The sequence below is a fragment of the Pocillopora damicornis genome, chromosome 5, assembly GCF_964200805.1.
Source record: "Pocillopora damicornis chromosome 5, jaPocDami1.2, whole genome shotgun sequence".
NCBI lineage: Eukaryota > Metazoa > Cnidaria > Anthozoa > Scleractinia > Pocilloporidae > Pocillopora > Pocillopora damicornis.
In genome coordinates, this window is record NC_142674.1 from 1,630,300 (window position 1) to 1,642,750 (window position 12,451).

At 38.1% G+C, this 12,451-nt stretch overlaps 1 protein-coding gene across 1 annotated transcript in view; it reads right to left on the bottom strand.

The window, feature by feature from the left end:
* Positions 1 to 988: 988 nt before the first annotated feature.
* LOC149044682 (uncharacterized) overlaps positions 989 to 12,451 on the bottom strand; it is a 41,942-nt gene continuing 30,479 nt past the window's right edge. The window contains exons 25-41 of the mRNA XM_089207790.1: positions 12,097 to 12,328; positions 11,536 to 11,566; positions 11,268 to 11,374; positions 10,814 to 10,908; positions 9,216 to 9,353; positions 8,798 to 8,993; positions 8,448 to 8,596; positions 8,103 to 8,297; positions 7,186 to 7,343; positions 6,494 to 6,611; positions 6,037 to 6,126; positions 5,588 to 5,683; positions 5,133 to 5,222; positions 4,401 to 4,553; positions 3,813 to 4,235; positions 2,533 to 3,441; positions 989 to 1,810 (exon numbers count right to left, since the gene is read on the bottom strand). Of these exons, the coding sequence (XP_089063916.1) occupies positions 1,596 to 1,810; positions 2,533 to 3,441; positions 3,813 to 4,235; positions 4,401 to 4,553; positions 5,133 to 5,222; positions 5,588 to 5,683; positions 6,037 to 6,126; positions 6,494 to 6,611; positions 7,186 to 7,343; positions 8,103 to 8,297; positions 8,448 to 8,596; positions 8,798 to 8,993; positions 9,216 to 9,353; positions 10,814 to 10,908; positions 11,268 to 11,374; positions 11,536 to 11,566; positions 12,097 to 12,328 (3,395 nt within the window). The 3' untranslated portion in view covers positions 989 to 1,595. The remainder of the gene's footprint in view (positions 1,811 to 2,532; positions 3,442 to 3,812; positions 4,236 to 4,400; positions 4,554 to 5,132; positions 5,223 to 5,587; positions 5,684 to 6,036; positions 6,127 to 6,493; positions 6,612 to 7,185; positions 7,344 to 8,102; positions 8,298 to 8,447; positions 8,597 to 8,797; positions 8,994 to 9,215; positions 9,354 to 10,813; positions 10,909 to 11,267; positions 11,375 to 11,535; positions 11,567 to 12,096; positions 12,329 to 12,451) is intronic.

The window sequence follows — 12,451 nt, forward strand, 5'->3', positions numbered from 1 at the left end:
TCACGCAGTAGTTAATTTTTTTGCAATTAAAAGTTCCACATGTGCTTTTTTAAGTTATCTGAGAAGGGTCGCGTGCTTTTGTCGCGTATTTTGTCAAGTTAACTGTGTTTTTTTGTGAAAACGTATAACTGGTGTGTAATCGTCACGCAATGGTTAATTATTTTGCAATAAAAAGTTCGATATACGCTGTTTTGAGTTATCTGAGAAGGGTCGTGTGGTCTGTAGCCATATTTGGCGCGACAAATGAATAGGATGTGCGCTAGCTGCTTGAAGATACTAAAGACAAGCATGCGCGTTGATCGCTTTGCAAGTTTTGAGAACATCGTCCCCCTCAAACACACGCAGAGTTTCCCTAGATTTCCTCCTTTTAATCAACCTAAGTTATGATGTAGATATCATAAACAATATGCACATTGCATGGTTTTGTCATAAAAAATAGCAGAACATTTTTCAAACAGACATGCTTAAGTACACCTTGGACCAATTATGTTATGATTATGTGAAAAGATATCTTATGATCGTGAGGTTTTCTGTCATTATGGCAATGTTGTAACTTTTGTGTCTAGTTGCCAATTATACCCTGTTTTTTGGGGTCTTTATATTAAGAATTAAGGTGAAACATGAATGAATTAAACTATGATCTGATGTACTTTAATATTGTGTTATTTCTATTGTTCTCTTCGTATCTCTTGTGCTAAACCTTGCGATGGTATCAGTGGGTAAGATTTTCAGTGCTAGCAGTGTAGGGAGTAGGGAGTGCAAGGAGGGAGTCACCGGCTACCCAGGACACCCTTGCTACGCCCTTGCTACGCCCTTGCTACGCCCTTGCTACGCCCTTGCTACGCCCTTGGTACGCCCTTGAGCTCCAACTGACACCCAACAGTCATCTTTACACACAGGCCTTTACCCCTTAATGGGAAGGCAGGAGACCCCTGGAAGTAAGTTGCCTGTACTTTGTTTTACTTTGAACGACTACTGTACAACGAAATTAGCAACCAACTATGCTTTTATTCAAATTTGTCTCACATTCAAAATCAGATAGAAAATTAAACTTAATATGTCTACTCTTCGTTCCTAAAATTATTCACCTATGATATATGGAAAACTAGAGATATGTCACCAGTAACCATCTCTAACTGAGATATAGATGTATAGTTAGGTTAGTTGATGGCCTTCTGCTACTGCCCCTGTTAACACCACTCCTACAGCATACTGCTTCTTACATCGCTACAATCACTTCTACTGGCGGTTAAGAATATATGAAAGTCATATCACTTCTACTGTTACCGGTATTACCACTGCTACTTCCGTTACTACTGATAATCACTATATAACAGCGATATACTAGGTTTAAGTGAGAGTTGTAATCTCTTGATACCACTAACGTTGCAACGCTTATGTTTTGTTTGTCACTGACTGATATTGATACTAATTCTATTAACTCCATAAGTGAGCTTGTATAAAAAAAGCTTCTCTTTACTACTGTGTATACGAGTAAAGGACTGAGACCACAGGTAACTCAAGAAGTTGTCTCAGGTTTTTTCTCTCTAATGCAAACTTTCATTTTGAAATCTGTCATCAGATATAACATGTTCTCACTTCCTCCAAGACATCTCAAAATCCATACCAGCATTCCATCTCCCCGTAGTTTCTGAAGATGTGCCGCCTCTGCAAAGACATTTTCTGATCACCACTACTGCAATCAAAAGAAGCAGCACTCCTCCAGCTGCAGACCCACCAATTATTGCATAATTTGGACCTTCCTGGGGATCCGCGCCTGCCTCTGTTGGCACATGCGAAGTGGTCGCTCCTTCGTCCAAAAAGAAAGAATAACGAATATTTTTCAAACTTGGACTCGAACGACAAAGAAATGAATGAATTCCGGCTACTTCATTCTTTTTACTTAACCGCTTGATGAAGGATTCGGATCTGTTTACGTCAAGCATGCGAGGTGCGGGTTTCCATACCACGGTTTATTTTATTCATTAATGAGTTGTTACTACCTTTTTGTAATACAAATGATGTTAAAATAGTTAAACACTTTCTGAATTTGTTATAACAATTGGTAACTTGTTTGCACTTTAAATGTACATAACGTTTACGTTAACTCTTTTCAATCTCTCCATGATCTTTTGAAGGTTTCTCCAGTACTAATTCAATTGCAAAATCGAATCGGTAAGCGAGTTGACCCCATCTTTAATTTCAGTGATAAATGTAAAATAGTTAATTCTGTTTGTTAATGAGGTCAAATCGTGTTTTGTGCATCTTGAAATGTAAAATAATTATTTCTGATTGTTAAAGAGATTAAATTGTGGTTCGTGCATTACGAAAAGTTTAACGTAAATTTTTCAAGGTTTTCGTTTTTAATTGGATGAATATTGTCGTTTGTTCATCTTCGCTCCATATTAGTTCATCACCCTTGTAACCACTTTGATCAATTATTTTCTTTGGTTTGAGGTTGTCATGTAACTATTCAGACAATGAAAGCGCTTTGATAATGTTGTCGTCATCTACAAATGGAAACAAACTGACCTGTGAACGCCGTGGTCTCAGGAATGGTAGATGTACTGGAGGTTTCAGGTTTCCTGTTCGTGAAGGGAGTGGTAGGTGTAGTGCGGGGCTTTGTTGTTGGGGAGACGCCGATTTCAACTGTCAAACTGATGTCTGTTATGCAAGAAACGTCCCCGTTGTCACTTGCACTAACAATGAGACGATGAACTTTCTCTGTCAAGTCGGACACCACAGTAACCACACCAGTTTTGTTATCAATAGAGAACGCGTCATTTTTGGATAGGCTATAAGTTATGTCGCTGTTTACTCCACTATCCAAGTCAATTGCAGAAACTTTGGTTACGGTATCTCCGGGAATGAGTGTAAGGAATTCTAGTTTTAGATCTCCTGGTGGCTCGATGAAGGTTGGACAATTGTCATTTTCATCCACTATTGTTATCTGTACGGTGGCGATTCCAGATTTCTGTGGATATCCATCATCTGCAGCAACCATGGTCACGTTGAATGATTTCATCTCGATTGTCTCAAAATCCAGCGTCTTTGCGTTGTAAACTTTTCCAGATTGTCCACCAACGGTAAGAATACTTTCTACGTTATCATCGCCAAGTATGGCATAAAATATCTGACCGTTTCTTCCTAAATCTGTATCGTTGGCTTTTACTTGTAAAATCACTGTTCCTACAGGAGAATTTTCCATAATGGCCGCGTTATAAAATGTTTGGTTAAATCTTGGAGGATTGATGTTTGGTTTTGCCTTCTGGTCGCAGTATTCGCCATCAAAAGCTGGATAACAAGAACAAACGTTGGGTAGTATACAATCTCCTTGGCCAGAACAATTTTTTACAGCACTGCAATCAGGAACACTGCATGCGCGACCCGACCAGGAGGAATTGCAAAGGCAGAGGTCGTAACCAACACATTTTCCATTTCCTGCAGCGAAAAAAAAAAGAACATCGTTTGTCAGCCTTGTCTTACCGTATCGCTTTGTTATAGAAGCTACAGCTACAAATAATTCGGGAATGAAAGTTGTCGGGGAGAACGTCAAGATCTTTATCGTAGAGACAGGATTGTGAGCTCGGGTCGTTGTGAGTATAGCACCTCTACATGAAAGTACCCCACAATTTCGACCACCCAAAGACATTGAAACTCTCTGTAACCATTTTTCTCAGACACTGGAAGGGAAATGATATGTCATTTTTTGTTAACAATAATAATGTTCTCCTCGCTAGTATGATGTGTCCACAAGAGTTGCGACTTAGGAAAAGATTATTCACAAAACAATTTTAAATCAATGCACTTGCCGGAGCAATAGTTGACAGCCTCACAAGAAAAGTTACTGCAGTCAGTTCCAATGTATCCAAAGTCACATTTACAGAACTCGGCTTCCACGCACGCACCATGGGCAGAACAATTATTCACGGTTGTGCAAGTTGGCTGACTGCAGTTCTCTCCAGTAAAACCTAGATAGCAACTGCAAGACACATTCAGCATTTCGGTGGAAACGCAAACGCCTTGGCCACTGCAGTTTGCAAGATGACTACAGTCCGCCATCTGACCGCAATCCGCTCCAATAAACCCCGGAAGGCAGCGACACTTGTCGCTGGAAATGCACTCTCCTTTATTTGAACATTGATTGACAGCTTCACAGTCAGGAAGGGCGCAGCTTACTCCGGTCCAGCCATAATCACAGGTGCAGTTGTCAAATGCCACGCAGCTACCGTGTTCTTATCAACAGCAAGGGGGAGAGAAAGGACAATAAAACATTAATACTAGCATAGGACCAGGAGAACGTTATAAAGGACAAACAAAAAGAAGCAATGAGGGAAGGAAGGATAGTCGAGAATACATCTCTTCGTAGACTATGAATATGATTTCCCGAGATAACTCACCAGAACAATAATTCAATCGTTCGCAAGAGTATCGAGCACAATTGTTTCCAGTCCATCCCGTATTACATTTGCATACATCGAAATCCACACAGATTCCATTGCCAGAACAGTTTGATACATCGTAACAAGTAGGAACAATACTGCAGTTAGTACCTGGAAATACGAAAAATGCACCTGTTTTAAGAACAAAAATTGTTTCGGGCGATATAACGGGCTGATAGTATTTTTATAAGCACAAGGCAGCTATGTAAAGTACGAACTTTAGATTAAGATTTCTGCTGAGAACAATTAAAAGCAAAAGTGCATTGATTGAATAAGTGATCAATCTCATCTTTTCTTGGTATGGCTGATTATAAAAAAAGCCATCACCTGTCTACTTTTTAACTTGCTACACTATAATCTCTAAAATAAATTACGCCCTAATTATCCCCTCCGCTCGTCCACTGTGACTAATAGTTCGCCTTCGCTCTCCACCAACCACGGGCCAAGGTGCAAGCTGCCACCGATCCATCTTCAGTCTTTTTGGTTTTCACGATTACAACAACTGAAATGAAACACTCCTCCGCAGACCCCCATCGATTTTTCACGCCTTCTCATTCGTTGATCTCCGCTGACCGAGAACTTACAATATCACTGGTTACCATTGATCTTTTTTTTTTTTTTAAAGTAATTTAGCTTGCGTTTATAATAACATCAACAACAAACAGCCACAAGAAGATCCATGTAACTGACCTATATAGCCGGGATTACACTGGCAAACATCTGTCGTTTTACAACTGCCGTGTTCAGGGCTAGTGCAGTTGTTAACTCCCAAGCAAGTGGCTGTAGATCACAATAATTTATAAACGTTAGTATTTTGGTGTGGTATAAAGGCGCGTCGTTGAAAAATCATCACAAAGGGCACTACTTTCGGCAAATGAAATCAGATCTCGACCTCTAGAAGCAAGCGCCCTTCTTTCTTTTTCAATCGTTTCAAACTCGATGCCAGTTGCAAAATTAGATCAACTTTTCCTGAGGAAAAGAGAAAATCCAGCCTGCTCAAACAATCTCAAACAAGCTCATTCATAATGTCTTTGAGAACATCCATTTAGCAGCTTAAAAGAGTTCCCTAGTGTCAATATAAGGAAATCTTCGAACAAAATGAATATACTCTATTTTATTTAGAAGATGACCATGAACGGCATAACCTTCCAGTTCACAGCTTCGTCCTTCCCAGCCCAGGTCACAGACACAAAATCCTTTAACACACTCGCCATGGATGGTTGAACAGTTCAGACAAGAGCCTGAGGAAAAGAAAATTACGATGACAACATTAGGGTCGAAGAGGTACGGTTTTTTTGTGAAGATGCCAGATGGCAACATTGAAAAACCCAATTGTGCTATGTTAAAATTCAGAATGAAAATTGAACTAGCTGAGAAGCTCCGAAAACAGAAAAATTCTCAACAACACAAAAACGAAGCAGAAAACACACACGCACAACAAAGTTAAGCGAGCCTTTATATTGGGTATAATAGTATGTCTTATACAGAATACAGTGAAGTAAAATTTACTAAAGAATTCTAGCAGAGAGTTCCAGGCGTCCGCTTTGTCTATCTAACACCTGTTGTTAGGATTCAAGCTGAAAATAACCAATACCTTTGTCACAACTCTTCCCAGTCCAACCTTCGATACATTTACATGTTCCATTGATACATCTCCCTTTACCTGAGCATTGGTCTGGACAGCCTAAAACAGAGAAATCCAATTTCTTGAATGAATTATTAAAAGCCATTTGAAATATTAGCTTTAAAGAATCAGATCTCGTAAGCATGTTGAGGCCAGCAAGTTAGCGCTCCAGCCCTTTTATACTGTTACTTTGAAAATTTCCTATTGCGTACTCTTAAACTTTCAGGTTGTTATGTTTAATACAACTTTTTATCAATGACAATATCCTCGAGGTAATTTTCATCTAATATTTGTATTTTTGGATGGTAAGGAGTAACATTTTGATATAAATTGAAACACCAAATGTCCTTTACTCTCTATAGAAAAACGAACTTGGTTCTTAAACTTATGAAATCATCTTTACAAAGCACTCGTTAATAAAGCTTACCTCGTTTAAAAGTTTCCTGATCAGTAAATGTCGTGTCGTTGGTAATAGCGACATCGAATATGCAGCTTTGTAAATCGTTATCAGAAATGTTTAAAGATTGGCACATGCTTGTTGCAATCTACGTTGAAGATGAATAACAAAAAAGAGTCATAATAAATCCTATCTCAAATTAAGAAGTTTATCTCAATCATCTTGAGTCTTTAAACAAGCGCCTGGATGCTCATCTCAAATTAAGGTAAAGAAAAGGACACCAAGCTAAAGGAGACTCGCTACATTTTTTTTTAATCGTGGCCAGACGTGATGGTTTTGTTTCTAATTTCTGCTTTTTGTTTTGCTTTGCATTTTTATGTGCGTTCTTCATAACAGCGATCAGATTGTATGCCACAGGGTTGTTCAAAGAAGCAGGGTTTATTTTTTTTTTATTTTTGTTGCAGTCGAGTTTCCCCTTTTTGAATAATGGCAGATGAACCGCGCGGAATCCAATTTGGTCCGTGATCACACGAGTGAAAAATGAGGAATTGAAGCGTTCTGTCCAATAACACATGCATAAGGTATAGACTAGCCAATCACACTGTCCAAATAAAAGCAATGCAGCAACATAGTCCTATTATTGCTCAGATGGTGTTGCTAAATGACCAATCACATAACAGATCTAAGTTATGGCTTTGATTTATACACACGAGTTTATTAACCTGCAGTAGAGACCGCGAAATTCCGTCCAGTGAATACATAGGTATGTATGTGGGATCTGTGTACGTTAGGTCCATTATGTCATCGTGATAAAAGTTTGATGAGTTCCATGACCAAGAGTCCTTCGTGCCTGAGCCATCGTGACAATCTGTGATCCTCCCTTTTAATTGAAAGAAACAGTTTCATCGGCATATAGATTGATACAGTTCGACAATATGTACATTGCTTATCATGCTGGAAATAAAGTGTTTTTCAGGTTATTGTCTTCATTTTGCCGGCCACAGACTACCCCATTTATCGTATTTAAAAAACCGGAGGAAGATTGTATCGGATAAATCACCTATTGTTACTTAAAACATCCTCTTTTGGCTTATCTTTAAATCTCTAAAAAGTTTGGTGTCCATCTGCATCATTCTACAAATTCGCTCAGTTACTAGGCCCGTCTAGATGGATTATTTCCATGTCTGCACACTGCTCTTGATTGCTTAAATCTCCCTTTCTTTGTCAAAAACCTGTTCTAACTTTGAATGGAATATTGGACTTTAATCCCTTTTTTTAAGTATGTGCTTGCATTTTCCAACGACTGAAGAAACGATTTCAAAATGACTCGTTTTGCTTTCAGCACTCAAACGGACCGCTGCTGTCCCACTTGACAAGCAACTCTTCTCTAACCTACCAAATGCACAGTGGAGATAAGAAAATCCTACTAACAACGTGTTTATTCATTGCGTACTGTTAATTAAAGATACTTGTTTTTCCCCTCCAGTCCGTGACCCACTGCACAGACCTAAAAGACGAGGTTACTAATACGTATGTAAAATTTTGTTGTATTTTAAGGATTTTTTCAATACCAATAAATGTTTTGATTAAAATTATTGGGGTAACACCTAGATCAAACTATGTGATAGGCTTTGCTTACATGATTCAGCAAATTGAACGGCTTCATCGTAAAGAGTTCCGTCGGTTCCCATGAAATCGTTAGTGGCATTGTTATCCATGAAGCCACACAGTCCTTCAGTGTGACCTTTATAAGCAGCAGTTGGCGAGTAGAGAATATTCAAATACTGTCTTTTCATAACTCGACTATGACGGACGTCGATGGTTACTGTTACACCTGAGAGAGAGATTTATTTGGGGCAATTTGAGGAACTAAAAGCATTGTTTATTTCTGGATAAAAGTCCAGCTCATTAATATCCTACCTACCGATCTTATGCATGGCTGGGGCAAAAAGGAAAATACTTAAAATATCTTTTAAGGACTTGCCTGCATCATACTGAAGTGAAATTAGAACGACGCTGTTCTCCTCAGCCTCAAAAGAAAAACGTCTTTGATGATCCAATAACACTGTGCCATTACTTATTTCAATAGGTTCTGACAAATTACTGGTGGCATTCATTTCCACTCCATCGATTCTGTCGAGAAATCAAGGTCAGTCACAACAAGTTCTTGAATGACACTCGTTCAACCAAGGTGAATTACATCTCTCTACTAGTGAGTCAACATTGCAATAGGTTTTACTTGAACGAATAAGTAACTTGAAGATCCCAGTCACCCTGGCTACAGCCTCCATCATAGAAATACTTTGTTTACTGATTAAGAAGCATAAACCAAACCTTGTAATGGGCAAGTCTTGAACTCTTTCAGTCTTGATCGTCATAATCGTAACAACACTTCTCCCAGCTTTGAGTGCAATTCCACCAATAAGCGAAGCTCGCTCGTAATAATAAAAACGAAATTGAAGACCAAAATCGTTTTTAACACTCTTGCAACCCCAGAACTCTCCAATTCCAAAAAAGTCAAAATTCACACCTGGCGAAGAAGGCAAAAATCAAAACGTCGGTCATAAACATTACACAAACCCTGAAATAAAGCTCTCATTTACAAACGAAAACACAAAGGGTTGTTGAAATCTATCGTTTAACTGAGTAGTTTGATGAGCAAATTGTTGGACCTCTTTTAGGGTTTTTACATTTCCCTTTATCTCTCGCTCGTAAATAAGTGAATGTAGAATCTGTTTTTTTGTCTACTTACCATCTAATGTTTTCAGATGTGGGTCACCTCCACCATTTGCAAATAAGCGCTCACAAAATTCTCCCTCCCATCCTCCTGAACAGTTACACTCCGCTTCACACTTTGGGGCTATGATAGGATCTCCGTTACCTGAACAGTCTGTAAAGCGAATTATCATGACTTTGTCCAAAGAAAGTTCATTGCAGTGATATATTTCGAGAGTACTAAAATATACACAAATACGTTTGTTATTAAGTACTTCGCCGCGTTGTCATGATTAGGGAAAAGGAACACGCAAAATGTACCACAGTATTACACTGAAGAACAGAGTAAAAATACGGACGGAAAGTGGAGCAACAAAATGGCCTCGCTGAATATCGAAAATTTGCTTTTTTTGGCCTTTAGGCTTAACTTTTTAGGAAAGGAACCTATAGGTGAACCAGATTTTGTTGTTACATTGATCTGAAGGAACACTTAAGTAGTTTCGCTTTTGTTGTTTTGTTTTTAGCGCACTCTTTATGCAATCGATAAGACGCTCAGAACGGCCGTAGGAAGTATTTTTTAGACGAAATTTCTGAAAATGAGGTAAGAATGGAATAAGAAATCCCTTGTTGGACAGTTAAAAAAAAAACAAAGTTTAAAGAAATGCTTTGCTCCTGTTTTTCCCCGCTCTTGTGGGTTTACAAAAAAATTAGCACCTCGCAAAATATCCGCGCTTATCATATTTTAAACAATTGAAAGAAGTGTTTGTATGCAGATAAAACAAACTGGTACCAAGGTCGTTTACTCGTGGAATTATTAAATTGAACATTGATTTATAGAGATACAACAAATGCGGCTCCTGATTTCATGATTATCTTCACCACTACCGATTATCTTCATATTAGTAATAGCAATATTAGACACAATGTCAGCTTCATGAATTCAAACTTATTTAACACAAATCTATTTGCAATAAGATTACAAAGAAAAAGCAAAAACAGAAAATAAAAAAGCCGAATAGGAATTAGCTAGCATACAGAAATACCCTGTAGCTGTTTGCACGTCAGCTCAACAATTTTCTCAAAATTTCAACCTAGAAGGTCTTCCGACTTCTTGAAAATTTCAGATGTAGTTGTCATAGAAATTTCAAGTGATTCCAAAAAAATGAGATCTATATTCTTCTTTTAAAAAACTCCTCCGCCAAACTCAGTAGCATGTTTTGTGCTCTTCGCAATTTAATTTTCTTTCATCGCGCTTATCACCTCCTCGAAAACATTGACAAAACGCAAGGCAGCCATTCTTCAAAAGGAAAATTAGTTCAAATCATTTTGCTTGCAATTTCATCATTGGATGTTCAAAAAAGAATAGGGAAAAATTCCCTTGAAAGGCTTTTGAACAAAGAAATAAAGTAACCTGGATTGAAATTTAAGCCTGGGTCAGCGCTAATCTGCTTTCGAGACAACTGGGCCCTGCTGAGTAATTATTGTCAATAATCAAATTTTAATGCCGATGACATATGATTACGCTATATGCCAATTGATTTGAATTCGGCTTTTTCTTTGTTTCTTTTTGCTTTTTCTATAATGACGTTACTGCAATTAGGTTCACAATTTGCAGGTCCATTTACTGTTACATACTCTGAAGAAGCCCTCTATGTGGCTGATCGCAGTCAGAGCCCGTTCGTTCGCCAGAACAGATAGGTCCTTTTCCACATGGAAATTTTCCGGTCTTACTGTTTCCGAGAAAGTAAATGAATAATGAATCCATGAATTCATCCGTCGGCCATTCGGTCAGTCGGTCAGTAAGTCATTCAACTGGTGGCTTAGTTATTTAGTCTGCCAGCTAGTCAATCAGTCAGTTGTATTGTTGTTGCAATATTCTTCGAACTAATTCTACCTTGCGCAAAGCTTCAACGAATCTCTTTTGAAGTGACATGACCGTTTCAGCACATTTTTTCTTTATGAGACTAAAAATCATTTTAAGACCTAGCAAACAGCAGTCTCTGGTAACGGAAAGTTATCTACACGCTTGAAGCACCAGGCATCGCACAGGCTGAATCACATGAAGTAAAAGAATAATCAACATTCTTACCCACTTGGAGGTGGTTTATTTCCTTTCTTATTTTTCGGAGGAGGACCAGGTGTTGGATTGCCATCCACAGGTGGTGGAGGTTGCGTTGGTGGAGGTCCCACACATAACTGTTACAAAAAAGATGAAAATTATATTTAAAACTAATAAAATAACGCTGTAGATGAAGGACGCTTACCACAAAGGAAAAAAAGTCAGATGGAATAGAATTGAAAGGTTAACTACTAAAAGATGACATTAATTCATATAAGTTATAGTTATAATAACTTACTCTCTCACTTTTAACTGGACATATACAATCCCTAGGAAAGAACAGTAAAATATTGATTAAATAGTTTAATAAAAACGGAAGTCATGTCCGCCATTCAATTATCTTTATATGGTCCGTTTTCTTATCTACTCACTTATCTACCCATTTATGTTCATGCGCTCTCTTGCCTATAAAGAGAGAAAGGCGTCTAAGTTTCTTTCTTAAAACTAGGAAGTATCACAGAATTTTCTTACTGCACGTTATCATTATTGTTGTTTCTGTTTTCCAAACCTTTTTTTTATGTATTTCTTTATGCGAAAAGAACAAGGACAATGATCTTCTCTTTAGAACAATTGTTTCTTTTACCACCAGTCTAGAGAAGATCGTACTTTATTCATTAGCATTTGTATTACATTTGCAGGGGTAGGGATATCATTTTTCTCATTTATAGCCTCCTTTTGCTCGTGCATTTTAGGCAGTTGGTTTCATTAGCAAAAGCGAGTGAATAATAATTACTTCTTTGTGTCACTATTATATACGTCAGGAGTCAAGTTGTTTGTATAATATGTTAAGTTTTTTTACCGATAGCGTTTACTCTTAGAATATCCCAAAGAAAGATCAAGCGTCAAATGTTTTTTAAGAAATCCAACTGAGACACCGAGATGTACATCAGAAATTCCGTAGAAGCTTTCTAATTCAGCAGGTTTGTTCCCACTGCATTGAGACGTAGGAAGCCGTATGTCCAGACCAGCTTCTAGTGGTACGCTCACAAATACCGCCATGGAAAGGTCCACATACTCAAAACCAGCTTCAACTGAAACAAAATTATCTTAATTAATAAAGGTAATAGGACCAAGTGATTGACAAAATCGGACAACCGCAAAGCGGGAGTCCTATTTGTTAATCACGAGTATTACAGACAGAATTGGACGACAAA